Here is a 19,326-nt window from a genome sequence, read left to right as displayed (position 1 = left end):
GGCAGTTAAAGTGGTCTCAAGCTGCATTAATTCTGTAGTGTAAATGAATCCAAGAACTAGCTCTATGGAAAATGACCTTCCCAGCCAGATCCCAACTTCTTTTGAAATAACTATGAGGCACCTGTTTATTCCTGGAAGTAACTTTTTTTTTCAGATTTACGATTCTTTGTTTTGTAAAAGTTCAAATTCTACCTGAAATTCAGACTGACCGTTTCTTTGTGGTCCAGATCCCATAGAGGTTTCATTACTTGGGATGAAATCAGAAATGTGTCTTGATTTATGTGTGCGACAGTTTGCCCAATAAACTATGCTGGCATAAGGCTCCTAAGAGTGACTACCTGGGCCTCCCTATGCAATATAAAACCCCTACAAGCTCCACAATGTAATCTATTTTAGAACATAAAACACTGAGCTGTATCCTGCACTAAATACCATCTCAACTCATGAGGGAATCCAGTATAAATGGAAACTAGTGATGCCTCCTTTTTATTACAACCCTGTTTGATCAGTTTTTGAAAAGTGTATTGCCCCAAGCAGGTCTTCTTCCCAACTTTTTCCATCATTGCCATGTCTATGTAAAGTCTTGAAATACACAATTTTATCACAGACACACTATCAGCCCTATCACATCCCAATTCTGTGGTGAGGTGTTCCCAGAATAACATCTCTGTCCAGGAAAATCAAAGTTAATGCATTGACCTCCCAGCAGAAAAACAGCAAGTTCCTAAAGAAGCTGAAACTTCAGCAGATTAACAAGTCAAATCATTTGCTTTCTCAGCTCTGAAGGTAGGCAGCTTTAGGAAGGTTCAACAACTTAAAAAAACAAAAGTGAAATTAAGCTAGTGGCCAAGAGCTATTTTGGCTTAACAGTGTGTGTTAGTGAACCAGGTTTCTTAAGTCAATCCAAACGGAAACTCTAGAAAACTAATACTGCTAGCCTAAACATATGTTCCAGAGAAATAAGTCACAGTGGAACTATTCAGGTACATGGAATACAAGACTGTAGTTTGAGTTTTCCAAACTGAAGGATACAGCTGAGGGTATACTATGTAACTTCGCCAAGGGCTTGTCTACATAAGTAAAACAATGTGGAGTTACCTCAGATCCAGCACTGGATGTCTTCACGACACTCAAGGACAATGTCAAGTTTTCTGGCCTTCACCTGACTTTGCTCTGTTTTGGGCCAGGTTTTGGGGGGGGGGGGTGCTCTGAAGTTTGCAAAAAAACCCAAAAAAACAAAAAAAAAAATTCCAGAGTATCCATCAGCTTTTTGCTGGACAGCCAGTTGAGGTCCATTTAGGTCCAATACACTATCTAAACTGATACTGTCATCACCTGTATTGATCAGCAAAGAGGTCCCTCCCACACTGCCCCTATATCCCAGGATCTGATCCCAGATTATCTTCTTATCCCAGATTATTTGGCAGTGGAGACTCATATAACCCAGTTTAAAGCAGATAATATGGGATAAGATCCTGGGATATAGGGCAGTGTAGAAGGTGCCAGAGATAGTGCATCCCTGTGTTGCTGCCATTCACTCTTTGCCAGCCATGGAGTTCTTAGCAAGCTCCTGACCACTGCAGTCGCATCCAGTGATGTCAGAAGGAGGCGCACATGTGACTGACAAAAAGAAAAATGGTCCAAAGATTCAACCACACACAGCTTGAAAATATTTTATTATGGACACCAGTTTACCATTGTATATTATGGGAGTAGAGTATCCATAGATGGAGTTGAATATCCATAGATTGTGATATCCACAGGGGGAGCCTCGAACTAAGCCCCAACAGATAGATATCAATGGCCCACTGTGTTCTCCCCCATCTCCTATGGACCAATATGGGTATTTTCTTCATAAAATAGTGCTTAGATTTGAAACATTTTTATGATTCACAAATACTGTCAACACGGCTCAGCATTTTTCTTCTTTCTATATTCTGCATTAAATCTCCCACAAAAATGACACAAAGCTAATAGACACCTTCCCTTTAGCAAGCAAACCCAAGAGATTAGTAATCTTAGGTCAAGAGAAAGATATAACACCCGAACCAGATGAGTCATGGTCCCTACAGGGTCTAACCACACAGTGTGAATAGAAATGACAGAGTTAACAGAGAAGCAGAATGATTAAGCTTAAACCTGCTTGCAGACATAATTTTAATTGGTGAATTCTTTTAAAGACGTCACTGATTTGTTTGCCTTTATATTTTAGTGACAATGTATTTTACTCAGTATTTTTCTACTGTTACCCAACTAATGAAAAGGCAGGAGAGAAAAATAAATTTAATCCTTTAGAGTTCCGTTAATATTATTCTCTATTTTCATAGGTTTAGCAAGCTTTAGAAAACAATTAAAATCGAGCATAGAGATGTGTGTTTAAAGCCCCAAACATTTTCAGTATGTATGTAATTGTTCATGGCAGACAACATGGTATTTTAGGGACTGTAACCCTCTCTGATCAGGATCTAATGCAGAGCCCATCTGCACCTTTGCATAATTCAGGGTGGCAGGCAAAGCAAACTCTCCAGTGCATAGATCCTATAGATTTTCAAGCCAAGGAAAGTAAAACCTATCAAGGTTGTTGTGTGTTTTCCGGGCAGTATGGCCATGTTCCAGAACTATTCTCTCCTGACGTTTTGCCCACATCTATGGCAGGCATCCTCAGAGATTTTGAGGTATATAAAGATGTGGTTGAAACGTCAAGAGAGAATACTTCTGGAACATGCCCGGAAAACACACAACAACCCTGTGATCCTGCCCATGAAAGCCTTCGACAACACACAAAACCTATCATTTTAGACTGATTCCACCATACCACAAGATTTATGTTATGCAAAAGATCCTTATTCATTTTAAGCAAGTGCTTATCACTCTACCTGTGTTCCTGACTATTGTTTTATCATTTTTCATCCCTACCAGCAAAAAAGAAACATCTGAATATTCAATATAGAAATTGCCTCATATATATGTATGCCTCACATACTATCATCAGAACATTTTATGCTGCAAAACATCTAGAGATTCCTCTAACAGATCTGCATTCGTACAATTAAATCTTTATCACTGTATTCGTATTACTTCCCTAGTGGTAATTGTTGCAATGTTTTTCAAATAAATCTATTTTCTTCCTTACTACCTGCTTTCGCCTGAATTTAATTCATACATCTTTGCAACTTGCAGGTAATTTAGTCCTTGGTGGCAACTAAGAACTGATCCGGACAGTAAACCATACTGTGGCACATTAGACCGTGTGTATATCTTATTGTATTTTAGGCTATGTCCTCTTCAAAGAAAGAAAGGAGTCAGAAGGTACTATGCATGTAGCATGACTGCTGCTTAATGAACAGATGTAATGCTGAAATAAACAGCTCAAGTCACCCCACTACCAACATGTAAAACAAACAGGCTATAAATCATTAGAACAAGAAATTATGCAAGTCCTCTTCTGTGTGTGCCAGGCTGCATGCTAAGTACATTGGCTAGGGATTACAGCATGCCTCAATGGAAGGTAGTGACATTGGTTATCCCATGATAATGCCAGTTACATATCCTGTGATGGTGGCATGGTACCACCAAGGGAGAGAATCGGTTACTGAATGGGAACTGTGTGTTTGTGTATGCCAGGAGTTGGAGAGGATCAGGTAGAAAGAAAGAGAAAGGTGAGAAAGCGAGAAGGGACTAGTTAGCATACGGTGCATTAATCTCTATTACAGGTCATTAGTTCTCTAAGTAAAAGGAATGAAGACTAAAATATATCTTGCTAAAATAAATTAATCTTCAAGGTGCCACGAGACTCCTTTTCGTCTCTTTCTCTTTCTCTTCTCTTTTTTATAAAAATGAAAAAAGATGCCTTTCTGTTAATACTGCATTGTCAATGCACTATACTATTTTTTATGGTTCTCTGTATTCACTGCCCCCACATCATAAGCAGGGATGACCAAAGAACTTTACTGTCTGAGATGGAATATAGAGTACAACCCAGTCCCTTTCTCTTCCACATAAAGAAGCCAATGAAACTGGCAAGTGAATGTTACGTCAGAAACAATATTTACGTATTGCATCCCCAACTACACTGGGGAAATGAACTGATTTAGAGTGTGCAAACAAGCTGTTTGACATACACATTTTCATCCTCCAAAAGAGGGAAACAGGCAAGGGTTCAGGAGGAATTTTGGTGGGGCTGCCATTGCCGCCTCTCTAATAGTAGTGCAGGCACTCTTTAGGGAAGAAAATGCACAAGAGTATAATTCTCCCCGCCATCTGTCTTATTAGATGGGAAAGTATGTCAAAAAGCCAAGGCATCCTGAGTTTGTGATTGTCAATTCTGCATTTGTATAGCCACTTCTGCCTACAAAAGGATGCTTTTCTGCGACAAAGGCAGGCCAGTTCAAAACCAAAGCTGCAAATGCCAAAAGCTAGCTAGGGAGAGACTCTCAGAGATGGTTGCCATGGAAGGTTATCTTTACTGCACACACACACACACACACACACATGGAAAGCTACTTTGCCAACTAATGCCATACACATAAATTCTAAGAGCACTGAGATACAGTTTCCTGCCACTGTAGTGACTACGGCTATCACAAACATGTCCTCTGGCATGAGGAATTGTTATGTTGCACACTTTTAAGGTGTTTCCGACTTGAAGGCATACAACATAAAGATGCCCTATCTCAGGGTGTCACATGATCTTGGAGGTGTCCATGGACAACGCTGGCTCTTCGGCTTAGAAATGGAGATGAGCACCAACCCCCAGAGTCAGACATGACTGGACTTAACATCAGGGGAAACCTTTACCTTTTTTTTCTCAGGGTTGTCTTTAACAGATTTGTTCAGAAGGTATCTTAACTCTGCCTTTCTCTGAGGCTAGGAGAGTAGGACTTCCCCAAGGTCACCCAGTGGGTTTTCCATGGCTGAACAGACATTCAAATCCTCCCAGAATTCTGGGGACTACACTGCAACTACACTGAAGAATTAATGCAGTTTGACCCGACTTGGACTGCTGTGCCTTCATGCTATGGAATACTAGGAGTTGCAGGTTGATTAGCCTTTTCTCCCATAGAGTGTTGGGGCCTCGCCAGACTACAACTTATAGAATTCCATGGCATTAATCCATGGCAGTAAAGGCGGAGTTATTAATTCCGCAGATTAAATACACTCCTGGGCCCCTCCATGTGTTGTGGACTGCAACTCTGATAAACATGTATAGGGATGCAGGTTATGGAAATGTATTGTCTTTCAATTGCCTATACACTTCCCACAGCCCCACGAATTCCATAGGGTTCTACAGAATTGAGCCATGGCAGCTCAAGTGGTGTCAGAATGCAATCATTCTACGGCTGGCATGGGCAAACTTCGGCCCTCCAGGTTTTTGGACTTCAACTCCCACAATTTTAGGAATTGTGGGAGTTGAAGTCTAAAACGCCTAGAGGGCTGAAGTTTGCCAATGCCTGTTCTACAGTGTAGATGCCCCCAAAATCCAACACGCTCAAACCACTACACCAGAATCAGAGAGTTGGAAGAAACCCCAAGGGTCCAAGTCCAACTCCATTCTGCCAGGCAGGATCACACAATCCAGGTGCCCTGATAGTCATCCAGCCTCTGCTTAAAAACCTCCAGAGAATGAGACTCCACTAGGCTCAGGGTCCTTCCAGACAGGCCCTCTCTATATCCCAGGATCTGATCCCAGGTTTTCTGTTTGTCCCAGATTATCTGGCAGTGCGGACTCATATAATCAAGTTTAAAGCAAAAAACCAGGGATCAGATCCTGGGATATAGGGCCTATCTGGAAGGACCCTCAGAAGTAGCAGGATATTCTGCTGCCTAACAGTTCCTCCTTTCCTGCCATTTGAATCCACTGCTTTTGCGTTTTAGGCCCCTCCCACCAGCTGAATAAAATCCCACATTATCCACTTTGAACTGGAATATATGGCATTGTGGACTCAGATAACCCAATTCAAAGCAAATATTGTGGGATTTTCTGCCTTGATATTCTGGGTTATATGGCTGTGTGAAAAGGCCCTGAGTCTCTGGAGCAACAGAAAACAAGCTTGCCCCCTTCCTCAATGTGGCATACTGACAGATCTTTCAACATGGCTATCCTGTCTCCTGTCAATCTCGTCTTCTCTAAACTAAACACATCGGGCTATTTTTTGTCGTTCTTTCTCTGGACATTTATTTATTCCCCACATTTGTACCCCACCCTTCTCACCCCGTAGAGAACTCAGGGCGGCCTTACAGCAGGCAGCAATTCAATGCCAACACATATAAATCCAAAAAGAAAGAACTACCATTAAAATCAAAACAATTAAAACATCAATTATTAAAACATCAATTAAAATCATTCAAATTCAAATCATAGTTCAAGGCTTGTCCATTTGTCAATCACATTAATTCATTATCATTATCGCACTGCTTCAATTACTGGTTGAATGCTTGGTTCCACAGCCAGGTCTTAAGTTTTTTTCTGAAGGTCAGGAGAGAGGAGGCTGATCTGATTTCATTGGGGAGGGAGTTCTACAGACGAGGGGCCAACACTGAGAAGGCCCCGTCTCTCGTCCCCACCAGTTGTGCTTGCAAGGGGGTGGGACTGAGAGCAGAGCCTCTCCTCCAATGATCTTAATCTCCGAGGAGGATCATAGAGGGAGATACATCTTCCAGCTTGTCAATATCCTTCTTGAACAGGACACAACACAATTCCAGGTAAGGCCAGAGTAAAGCAGAATAGGATGGGGCTATGGCTTCCCTCGATCTGGCTAAAGCCAAACCAATATTTGCTCACAAACACAAAGATATACAATGCCAATGATAAATCAACTGTTCTATATAGTATAGATTAGTATTAAATGAAATACAATTGGTACAGAATTTACAATTACAATGGTATTGCTCTGTACATGTGGATAATTTCTAACTTGAACAATATCTGTTCTATGCATAAACCTGCAGCTTGTCAAATCAATATTGTACTGCCAAGTATGGATACCACCAGGGCTGTAGCTGGGGGAGGGCGGGTTTAAGGGTTCCACCCCCACCCCCCGCCCCAAAACCTGGTTTACTCATGAATTTTAACCGGTTAACCAATTAATAAGTGAACCAGGGTTTTTTTTTAACCTGACACATTTCAGGGGTTTTTTGAACTTTTAAACACACACACACACCCCTCCCCGGCTACGGCCTTGCATACCACAAACGGTGAATTTATAATTTTACATTCATATGACAAAAACACTCTACATCCCTTTCAGTAATTTGTATTCATGCATCCTTTTTCAATGGTGGGTTAATGTCTATGATTTCATGTACAGTAGAGTCTCACTTATCCAACGTTCTGGATTATCCAACACAGTCTGCCTCCCGCCCTGATCGACAGCTGTTTCTCTAGGCAGCAAGGCTTGAACTTTTTATGGATTTCATTTCCGACAGTGTTGCTACTGTAAGTTCATTTTATGCAATTCTATCTGTATTTGTAGTCAATTGGTTAGTAGCCAATGTTTTCTGTAGTCAATGTTTTCAATAGATTGCGATGCTTTGGTGCTAAATGCATAAATACTGTAATTACTACATAACATTACTGTGTTTTGGACTGCTTTTTCTGTCAATTTGGTGTAAAACATCATGTTTTTTGGTGCTTAATTTGTAAAATCTTAACGTAACTTGACATTTAATAGGCTTTTCCTTAATCCCTCCTTATTATCCAACATATTCGCTTCCGCAGCTCATTTATGTTGGATAAGTGAGACTCTAAGGAGCCCCGGTGGCAAAGTGTGTTAAAGCACTGAGCTGCTGAACTTGCAGACCGAAAGGTCCCAGGTTCAAATCCCGGGAGCGGAGTGAGTGCGCGCTGTTGCTCCAGCTTCTGCCAACCTAGCAGTTCGAAAACATGCCAATGTGAGTAGATCAATAGGTACCGCTCCGCTAAATATCTGTCTGTCCTTATTCTCGCAATCTGGACCAGGCATGGGCAAACTTCGGCCCTCCAGGTGTTTTGGACTACCAGCTGTTAGGAATTGTGGGAGCTGAAGTCCAAAACACCTGGAGGGCCGAAGTTTGCCCATGCCTGATCTGGACACTATACTCCAATGGACGCAGCCTAGAATGGCATTGGCTTTTTGAGCTGCGGCATCACACTGCTGGCTGAGGCTCTACCTGTCATCTAATCCATTCCTTCCCTGCTTGCTTACCGGGCTCGTGCTCGCCGGGGTTGTCGGAGATCTGGATGGCGAGCAGCTCTCTGCCCTCGAAGCTGCGCCCCACGCTGTAGATGCGGGAGATGGAGGGGCACTGCAGCCACACCGAGACCAGAGCCTCCCTCAGCTCCGGGTAGCGGTGGTACTCGAAGGAGATGCCGTCCTCCTGGCTCAGGCGGCGGCGGCGGTTGGCTCCGGGGCTGCCCCCTCCTCCTCCTCCTGCCGGGGCCTCCGCCTCCGCCTCGGCCTCCTCAGCTCCGAGGCTCGGGAGGCAGAAGGCGCTCGGCGGCAATAAGGCGCCGCAGAGCAGCAGGACCAGCGCCCAGAGCCGACCTCGCCCGTCCATGCCTCAGCCGAGAAGAAGCAGCAGCAGATGCCTCTCGCTCGCCTGTCTATTGGACTGTCCTTCCTCCTCCGCTCTATGGCGCCCTCTGCCTCCTCTCACGCTTCCTTCCCTCAGGAGGATCAACCTGAGGGGAAGGCGCAGGATGTACCACTTCCACGCAGGGGGTGCCAAGGGCGGGCTGTGACGCTGTCCTCCTCCCGCGCGCCTCTCCCTCCACCTGGGGGCGTCTTCTTCATTCCCGCCGCGCCTCTTCTCTCTCTCTCTCTCTCTCCTCCCCCCCCCCCCCAACTCGGGATGGTTCCTTCCTTCGTCATGTGCAGGGAATCACATTAGGATTTGCCTGTGCCTCTCCCAGGAGGCAGAATTGTAGTATCAATTCAGTATTATGGCATTTCCCGCCTCGTCAGCCTGACTCTTCTTGGGTTACTGTGCGTTTTCCGGGCTGTGTGGACATGTTCCAGTAGCATTTTCTCCTGACGTTTCGCCTACATCTATGGTAGGCATCCTCAGAGGTAGGAGCCTCCTGTGGCAGTGCTTCTCAACCTGGGTCCCCCATATGTTTTTGGCCTTCAACTCCCAGAAATCCTAACAGATGGTAAACTGGCTGTGATTCTGGGAATTGTAGACCAAAATACCTGGAGACCCACAGGTTGAGAACCCTTAAACCCTTGTGCCGGCATGACTGCTAGCCTGGTTGCCGGTTCGAATCCAGCCGCAGGGAGAGTGCGGATGAGCTCCCTCTGTCAGCTCCAGCTCCATTCAGGGACATGAGAGAAGCCTCCCACAAGGATGGTAAAACAACAAACTTCCGGGCGTCCCCTGTGCAACGTCCATGCAGACAACCAATTTTCTCACACCAGAAGTGACTTGCAGTTTCTCAGGTTGCTCCTGACACGAAAAAAAAAATCCTCAGATGTACGGAGGTCTGTTGGAAACTAGGCAAGTGGGGTTTATATATCTATGGAAGGTTCAAAGTGGGAGAAATAACTCATTTCTGTTTGAGCCAGGTGTGAATGTTTCAATTGGCCACCTTGATTAGCATTGAATAGCCTTTCAGTTTCAAGGTCTGGCCGTTTACTGCCTGGGGGAATCCTTTGTTGGGAGGTGTTAGCTGGCCCTGATTGTTTCCTATCTGGAATTTCCCAGTTTTCTGAGTGTTGCTCTTTATTTACTGTCCTGATTTTAGAGGGTTTTTTAAATACTGGTAGCCAGATTTTTTTGTTCATTTTCATGGTTGACCTGGCTTGCAGGTGGAAACTGTAGAAACTGTGACGTCTCCCACTGGTTCATCTAATCCAAGCCCTGCAAAAAAAAAATAATCATGGAACGAAAGCAAAGACAAGAAGCGGTGTCATTGTTAAACCTTGGACTTTATATGAACAAGACTGTTTCTGATAACTAAATGAAAGCTCAATTTGTGCAAAATCCACAGACTCCCGGCCCTATATCCCAGGTTATTCCCAGGATCTTATCCCAGGCTTTCTGCTTTAAACTGGATTATACAAATCCACACTGCCTGATAATCTGGGATAAACTGAAAACCTGGGATCAGATCCTGAGATATAGGGCCTATCTGGAAGTGCCCTCCATTGGCCCTATAAATAAATATGATAATTATTGTTGTTGTTGTTGTTGTTTATTGCCAGGATATGTGTTTCCTGTGGAGAAGAGGCACCTAAGATTTCAACCCAAATGGTTCAGCCGATATCCCTGGTTAGTCTATTCATTTCATGTTCAAGGTACACTCTGTTAAGTACGGTGTGCTGTTTGGAGGAGAGGTTGGAGTAAAGGTGATCCATCAGAAGCTTGGTGCATTGGTTGCTAAACCATTTGTGTGATGGAAATATGCAATAGAAGTCTTCAATAGACACCAAAAAACAGTCCCATCAGAACAAATTGTGTTTGGCTGAAAAATTCTTGCTAATTCAAAGTGGAAAACGTCTTGATGTAACCCATCATCATGATAAAGGAAATAAGAAGAAAGCAGAAATAAACGGAGAGAAACTTCTGCCAATTGTGGAAATTATTAACCTTTGTGGCCGACAAGACCTGGCTTAAAGAGGGAGCAATGATTCAGGACCTATTACCTGTGAAGAACCATTGCATAATGATGGTAATTTCAGGGCCTTGTTGAGATCTTGTGCCAGATCAAGGGGCACTGGCCTGAAAAGTCATGGCGGAGGGGGGGGGGGTTTCAACCCCTCCCAAAATAATTTCTAGCTATGGGCCTGCTTAGGAGGCAGGTTTCCTTCAGAATTTTAGTATCAATTCAGTATTATGGCATTCCCTGCCCCCTCACTTCTTTCTTCTCAGAACAACTCTCTGTTCAGAGAAGGAAGAGGAAGAGAGCCATAGCCAACATAGAGAACAGAGTGAAATGCCAATCTATAAAGGGTAATGAAATTTCAGCCTAGGACAAAACAACAAAACTAGACACCACACAATCTCGAAAATTGACAGCACAACCTCTCATCCATGCCTCTACGTTCATACAACAAAAAGGAAAGGAAAAATAAAGTCCTAATTAGATGGAGAGGAATAATTGTTTTTATCCAATTGCTGCCAGTTAGAAGGCTAAGCTCTGCAAACTTGGTCTCCTAGCAACCCATTCAGCCCAGGGGACAGGCAGAGTTAGGCCTCACTTAGGCCTCTTCCCCACTGCTTATAAAATACAGATTATCTGATTTGAACTGGATTATATGGCAGCGTAGACTCAAGGCCCTTCCAGACAGCTATATTACCCATTTATAATCTTATATTATCTGCTTTGAACTGGATTATCTTGAGTCCACACTGCCATATAGTCCACTTCAGTGTGCATTTTATCCAGCTGTGTAGAAGGGGCCTCATATAATCCAGTTCTAAGCAGATAATATAAGATTATAAATATACAGTAGAGTCTCACTTATCCAACATAAACAGGCCGGCAGAACACTGGATAAGTGAATATGTTGGATAATAAGAAGGGATTCAGGAAAAGCTGATTAAACATCAAATTAGGTTATGATTTTACAAATTAAGCACCAAAACATCATGTTATACAAAAAATTTGACAGAAAAAGTAGTTCCATGCGCAGTAATGCTATGTAGTAATTACTGTATTTACAAATTTACCACCAAAATATCACAATGAATTTAAAACACTGACTACAAAAACATTGACTACTAAAAGGCAGACTGCGTTGGATAATCCAGAACATTGGATAAGCGAATATTGGATAAGTGAGGTTCTACTATAATATGAAATAATTACTGTGGTATAATAATACAGAATGATATAATCTCTAAAACCAAGACAGTAAATAAAGAGCAACACTCTGAAAGCAGGGAAATTGGGAATTCCAGAAAGGAAACAATCAGGGCCAGCTAACACCTTCCAAGAAAGGATTCTTCCAGAAAGGAAGCTGAAAGGGGAGTGAAGCAGTTTGTATTACCAAAGTCATTATTATTACTATCATTACTATTATTATTATTATTATTATTATTATTATTATTATTATTATTATTGTGTTGCTGTGAACCACGAAAATGAATACAGTCTGGCTCCAACTATTCAAAAACACTAAAATCAGAATATATAAAAATTACTGTGGTATAATAAACCAGAACAATACAATCTCTAAAATCACAACACTAAATAAAGAACAACACTCTGAAAACGGCAATTCCACACAGGAAACAATCAGGGCCAGCTAACACCTCCCAACAAAGTATTCTCATCACCAAAGTCTGGCAAATCCTCTGTTTTCTGAGGGCCACACACAGTAGAAGCACATAAAATATTGCAAACAACACCACTCTGAAAACAAGGGAATTCCAGACAGGAAACAATCAGCTAACACCTCCCAACAAAAAATTCACGCAGGGAGGAAGCAGCCAGGCTTTAAAGCTTCAAGGCCATTACATTCTAATTATTTTGCCTAATTGCAGCATTCATACTTGCCTTCAACAGACAAAAAAAACCAATCAGAAATATTGTATATTCACAAGCTTTAGGAAATAATATCCCCTGATGGCGCAGCGTGTTAAAGTGCTGAGCTGCTGAACTTCTGGACCGAAAGGTCGCAGGTTTGAATTGGGGGAGCGGAGAGAGCCCCCACTGTTAGCCCCAGCTTCTACCAACCCTAAAGTTCAAAAACATGCAAATGAGAGTAGATGAATAGGTACTGCTCAGGCGGGAAGCTAACGGCGCTCCATGCAGTCATGCCACATGACCTTGGAGGAGTCTACGGACAACGCCAGCTCTTCAGCTTAGAAATGGAGATGAGCACCAACCCCCAGAGTCAGATACGACTGGATTTAATGTCAGGGGAAAACCTTTATCCTTTATCTTAACTACCACCAATGCCTCAATACTTTATTTCCCATACCACCATACTTTGCCACAGCAACGCGTGGCCGGGCACAGCTAGTAACATATATACAAACATCCCCACATGTTCAAAGTGAATAAAAACAGGCCCATGTATTTAAGATGAATATGGCTCTGAGGAGAAATGGAGAAGGAAGAGAACCAGGAACACTGTCTTTGGCCCACCAGGAGGTCACTAAAGCCTCTTCCAAACAGGCCCTACATCCCAGGATCTGATTCCAGGTTTTGTGCTTTAAACTATATGAGCCTGCATTGCCAGATAATCTGAGATAAACAGAAAACCTGGGGTCAGATCCTGAGATATAAGGCCTGTCTGGAAGGGGCCTTAAGCCACTTCCACACAGTTATATAAAATCCAACATGATCTGCTTTGAACTGGACTATATGACAGTGTGGACTCGGAAAAGCAGATACTGTGGATTTTCTGCCTTGATATTCTGGATTAGATGCCTGTGTGGAAGGGCCCTGAGAGAAAAGGAGAAAGAAGAGATACCTAGATGCTGCCTTTGGACAACTCCAGGATAGAGTAGGATGCCACTTAAAAATAGGAATAAAAACAGACCCATATATTAAAAATGAATAAAAATAGACCCGTATATTAAAATTAATTTTAAAAACAATGTTATGAGGAGGAAAGGGAAAGAAAGGGAGTAATGGATGCTGTCTTTAGCCAACTCTGGGGCAATGGAATGTCACTAACAAGGAATAAAAACAGACCCATGTATTTAAAATGAATAAAAATAGATCCATATATTAAAATTATTAAAATAGAATTGTTCTGAGGAGAAAGGGAGAAGAAAAAGAGCTAAGGAGAGTCTTTGGCCAACTCAGTGACAGTGAAACACTTCTAAAAATGAATAAAAATAAATCCATGTATTGAAAATGGATAAAAACAGATCTATTTATAATTTTTAAAGATCCAAATATTACAAATGAATTAAGCAGATACATAGATCAAAATGAATAAAAGCAGATTAGATTAAAATAGATTAAAAAGAATAAAGACTGACCCAGATGTTAAAAATGAATAAAAACAGAACCATATATTAAACATGAATAACAGCCATCAGACCTATATATACTAAATAAAGTGTATTATTATTATTATTATTATTTATTGCAAATGAGATTAAAATGAAATGCTAAAGAGTCCTAGAGCAAATAGAGCCCCAGTGGCACAGCATGTTAAAGTGCTGAACTGCTGAACTTGCAGACCAAAAGGTTGCAGGTTTGAATCCGGGGAGCGGAGTGAGTGCCCGCTGTTAACCCCAGCTTCTGCCAACCTAGCAGTTCGAAAACATGCAAATGTGAGTAGATCAATAGGTACCGCTCCGGCGGGAAGGTAACGGCCCTCCATGCAGTCATGCCGTCCACATGACCTTGGAGGTGTCTATGGACAACGCCAGCTTTTCAGCTTAGAAATGGAGATGAGCACCAACCCCCAGAGTCGGACACGACTGGACGTAATGTCAGGGGGAAACCTTTACCTTTATCTTTATAGGTTTAGAAATTATAGTTAAAAAATCAACTCCAAAAATCCCTGGCCAACTTATCCATGGTCAGTGTGAGTACTATCTTATGAGAAAAGGAACTATCCCCTTTTCCCAGAGTCGGATATGACTGGACTTAATGTCAGGGGAAAGCCTTTAACCTAGAGCAAATCTAACCTGAACTCTCCCTAGAAGTCAAGATTATTAAACTGAGACTGTCACACTTTGGATACATCATGACAAAACAAAAATAATTACAAAAGACAGTTTTGCTTGATGAGGTTGAAGGCACTTGGAAAAGAGGAAGATCATATTATTGTTAGATAGACTCAGTCAAGGAAGCCACGTCTCAAGTGAGGTTGAAAGAGGGGGACTTGGAGGTGTCTCATCCATGGGGTCACCATAAGTCAAAGTCAACGTGATGGCAGTTGATAACTAAAATTTACTCAGAAGTCAGTCCCATTGAGTAAGCACCTTCCATCATCATTTAGGGTTGAGGCCCCTTTCTATGGGCTGCCACAGCATGGAATGATATGAGCTAAGACTCAGGACAAATTCCTGATCTATTAATGGGTAGTGAATCCATTTCCACAAACCATTCCATAAAGATTTTCAGAGAGTAGGAATTTATACATCAAACAATTATGGGAAAATAAATCATAGCTTTGGAGCCAGACTTTTAAAATGTATAAAATGTTGGCATATTTAAAACCATTTGTCAGTGTCTGATATAAAGCCAGCAGTTGTGTGAAATCAAATAAAAGCTAGTTTGTATCTTGCATGTGTGTACATGAGTATACATAACATTTATTCTCAAGATTAACTCCCACAAGACAGAAAGATAAGTGCCTGCCAGATCAGAGCTAATGGGATATTGCTGGCATTCTATACATTCTTTGTACTAAAAAATATCCCACAAATGTCCTCTGGGACCTCTCTAGAAAAGATGCACACAATAACAGCTAGCTAAATTTTTAGCAATATAAAGAAAGTATAGACCAGAAGTGTATAGCATGTTTGCTTAGAAATAATGCATTGCAAATAACATTATCTAGTTTAGCAGAATATTCTTTTTTGAGATGCCAAGGGTATGTAGCAGAATAAGGAGAGAAATGTCTGCCAATACTAATGTTTTGAACTAGCCTATTAGTATTACTCTCTGTGCCAAAATATTGCTCACTATCCCAAAAAGTAACTACTGCACCTGCCATTAAGTTATTTTTTGTAAAAGAAAAGTTCTTATTCTGTTATAACTCTAAAAGGTCATACTATTTTTAACATGTTGTTTAACATGTCCATTTTATTACAGAATCAGAGTTTGAAATATGGCCAAACATTTTGTCTCCACAAATATCTAAGACTCTGGCTACATGATTTCTTTTCACATACAAATTGAAAGGACTTTGTGGTTTCTAGAGCCTGGCTGGGCATTACAGTCCTGAAACAGAAAGTAAATATATTTAAAAATAACATGCTTTTCACATAAATGCTCCCTCCTGGGCACACAGAAGTCCGGGCGACTTGGAAATCACTGAACAGACTGTGCTCTGGCACCATGAGATGCAGAGCCAACCTTGAAAAATGGGGCTACAAAGTGGAGTCCATGACATGCAAGTGTGGAGAAGAGTAAACCACAGACCACCTACTGCAATGTAGTCTGAGCCCTACCACATGCACAATGGAGGACCTTCTTATAGCAACATCAGAGGCACTTCAAATGGCCAGCTACTGGTCAAAGGACATTTAGTATAATTCCAAGTTTTTAAAAACTTTGTGTTTTCAAATACATTACAACTTGTACCCTCAGTTCGCTTCTGACACGATAAATAAATACATAAATACTGAACTATTTTCCAGGATCAGGCAGAAAAACCCTGAAGTGAATGGTAGAGTTGCCAGTCACCGTTCTTCATTTAGTTTTGTTAAAGTTCTCAATGGTAGTGATAATTCTTACTGCCAGATCCTAAGGAAGAATTATGCTAGCTCCAAATATTATTAGACAACCAGTCCGGAGATCCACACATTTCCACCCTTTGAAATTGGGAGGTAGGTAACCCGGGGTGCATCAACACTGTAGAAATGCAGTTTGACATCACTTGGAGCAATGCTATGAAATCTTGGGAGTTGACGCTTGATGAGCCACCAGCACTCTTTTGGCAGAGAAGGTGGAAGATTTTGTAAAACTATGACTCCCATGATTCCATAGCATTGACCCATCGCAGTTAAAGTGCTGTCAAACTGTTAATTCTACGTCAGTAGTTCTCAACCTGTCAGTCCCAAGATGTTTTGGCCTTCAAATCCCAGAAATCCTAACAGCTGGTAAACAAGCTGGGATTTCGGGAGTTGTAGGCCAAAACATCTGGGGACCCCAGGTTGAGAACCACTGTTCTACATAGATGCATCCCATGTTGTTAAGGGAGAAAGATAGAAAGCATAAGCAATACAGCCAGCAGTCTCTTATTCCAGTATGTTAGGAAAACAATCAAGATTCACAGTAATCAAGAGCTTTGATGGCATATGGTTTCTGTTTCTATTTTCTGCACACCCTAGAGGCCACACACTCAATTCTATACAGAAGCAGTATGTGTAGTTAGGGGTATTTTTTTAAAAATACAGCAACATCTGCAAGTACATGCTTTCAACCACTTGGTAGTGGTTTCCCACAGCCAGTGGTATTTATTCCAACACAGTAGTAATTTACTGGTTCAATGCATGTGAGCGGTAATGAGGCAGAGAATTACACATCCCATACTGAATGCAGGTTAGAAATACACAGTTCTCTCTCTCTCTTTTTAAACTGATTCAGCTCTTATTAGCATTTATTACCAACTCAGAGTTGATAGCTGCATCCATGATACAAACTGGTAGCAATTCTCCTTTAATCGAGGGTGACACTTACAAAAGAAACAGGCTAGGGAGTAGGAAGAAAATATGAAACGATTTCACATTGCAGATCCACAAAGGCAAGTAAAACATTATTTTAGATTTGGCTGCCCAAACCTTTGCTATGGAGAAATTCTGATCATGGTAAATTGTAGTTTGGTTTAACCATAGGTTGTAATTTTCCAAATTTGTTCTGCATGTTATGACATTGGCACAGAGTCATGTGTTTTCCCCTTCTGCTCTCATGCAAACATAATTTTCTTTCCTTCTCACTTTTTAAGATTATGTGTTTACTAAAGTCTTCTGACATGATATGTATTGAGATTGCATTGTACAGAAATTAATGTAAGCAACTAGTGAGAGCTGCAACAAAACATTACAGTGGGGAATGCCTTGTTCACTATTCCAGTCAGTGTCTACTAATACTTGTTTTTTCCCAAACCCATTTTTCATTCCCTCTCCACTAGCAATTTGTCTACATACAGAGGCCATGAAACATTTCTCATTTGGTGGTTTGGTTTTGGGTTTTCTTAATATAGTTACATTTGTGAAGCTTGGGATTCCCATGGACCATCATCTTCCTGTCATGTATGCATGGTGCCATTTTGACTATGACTACCTGAACTCCAGATGATGGAAAGCAAATTCTGGATGTTCACCTTTATTCTACTTGAGTCCAAAGGACCCTGAAACAAACAGACGCCAAATTATGCTGAAATAGAAATAGAAAGCAAGGAAAGAAGGGAACAGATGGACTTCCAGATAAAATAAGTGGTGTAGTTTAGACTATTAGGATTTGGAAGAATCAGAGGAAAGTCCCTGATGGAGGATCATGAGTCTTTCTCAGTTTGATTCCCCTCATCGGATTTTTCTGGAGGATAAAGGAGGAAAAAAGGAAGGAAGTCATTCGCATCACTCGGAGTTTCCTGGAGGAAAAGCAAGAGCTAAATATAAATAAATGAAGCCCAAGCCTGGCTGTAGGGCATGCTCAAATAAGTCTACCTGCATCTCCTCCAAATTTTGTAAATAAAATCAGCTACTGGTTGGTGGAATTTCCAAGCTTCACTATGCACTCAATTTCTAGCAAGGAATACTTCATGCATATACATTTGTATCATGCACAGTATTCCCCATGCTAATATAAGAACCACATGATTACAGAAGATGGCTGCTGCATTTAAAAACCCAGCTGCAAGAATTTCCATAAGATGCAAAGATATTCTGTCTGCATTCTGAATAGAAATCAAGGGGGCTATATTTTGTGCCAGAATGCATTGGCTAATCATATTCCCGTGACATTGTGAGCATCACTTGTGTAGTTTCTGTAGAGGCACACACACACTATCCCTAAATAAAAAGTTAATATAATAGAATTCTTAGTTTAGCTGAGCTCAGATTCTCTTAAACTTTCATTCCATACGTTTGAACTGGTTTGGTGATTTTTGTTTTTGTTTTTTGCAGAGTGGAGTAGATTATGGAAAATGAATGCCTAAGTAGATAAGTAAATAAAGTAGTATAAGTAGATAAAAGTAGTAGTAGTAGAGAGATATGTAGTAAAGTTGTAATGGAAAAGTCTAAAACTGATCAGAAATATGCATAAAGATGATTTGATTCTGATTTTTCTTTATAGTTGGATTGCATACAATGTGATATGTCTGGGATACTGTAAAATGAGAAAAGAATGTATACATTTTGAATTATAAATTAATAATAATAATAATATTGAAAATAAAACATGTATAGGTAGATGAAGGGTGTGTAGTGGAGAGATGTATAGTGAAGTTGTAATGGAAAAGTTAAAAGACTGATGGAAAATATGCTTGGGGATGTTCTTGATTTTTTTTTTTTTTGCTCTCAGATTGTATGCAACGTGATGTGTTTGAGATATTGTAGAATGAGGAAAATGTGAGCTTGTACATTTGGATTGATAAATTAATAAAAACAAATTTTTAAAAAAGGAAAATGAATGCCTCTCTTTACTTCTTTGCATCCTATACATGCCTTGATGTGATGCCTGCAGCCACCGGACGGGCTGACTTTTGGAAA

The 19,326-nt window shown here is 41.1% G+C and overlaps 1 protein-coding gene and 1 long non-coding RNA gene across 4 annotated transcripts in view; one reads left to right on the top strand and one right to left on the bottom strand.

The window, feature by feature from the left end:
- Positions 1–8,652, bottom strand: part of cpe (carboxypeptidase E) — a 66,228-nt gene extending 57,576 nt beyond the window's left edge. Inside the window, exon 1 of the mRNA XM_062981353.1 lies at positions 8,184–8,652. Within this exon, the coding sequence (XP_062837423.1) occupies positions 8,184–8,535 (352 nt within the window). The 5' untranslated portion in view covers positions 8,536–8,652. The remainder of the gene's footprint in view (positions 1–8,183) is intronic.
- A 67-nt stretch (positions 8,653–8,719) lies between these two features.
- Positions 8,720–19,243, top strand: LOC134299210 (uncharacterized). Of its 3 annotated transcripts, XR_010006381.1 has the most exons (3): positions 8,720–9,047; positions 10,182–10,648; positions 15,707–19,243. It is a non-coding gene; the product is annotated as an uncharacterized LOC134299210 (long non-coding RNA). The 3 variants fall into 3 exon arrangements; XR_010006380.1 differs by having other exon boundaries at positions 8,720–9,031; positions 10,182–19,243; XR_010006379.1 differs by having other exon boundaries at positions 10,182–19,243.
- The last annotated feature ends 83 nt before the right edge of the window (positions 19,244–19,326 follow it).

The sequence above is a fragment of the Anolis carolinensis genome, chromosome 5, assembly GCF_035594765.1.
Source record: "Anolis carolinensis isolate JA03-04 chromosome 5, rAnoCar3.1.pri, whole genome shotgun sequence".
In the NCBI taxonomy this organism is placed as follows: domain Eukaryota; kingdom Metazoa; phylum Chordata; class Lepidosauria; order Squamata; family Dactyloidae; genus Anolis; species Anolis carolinensis.
Note: the sequence above shows the minus strand (reverse complement) of the source record. Positions and strands in the feature narration are given on the sequence as shown.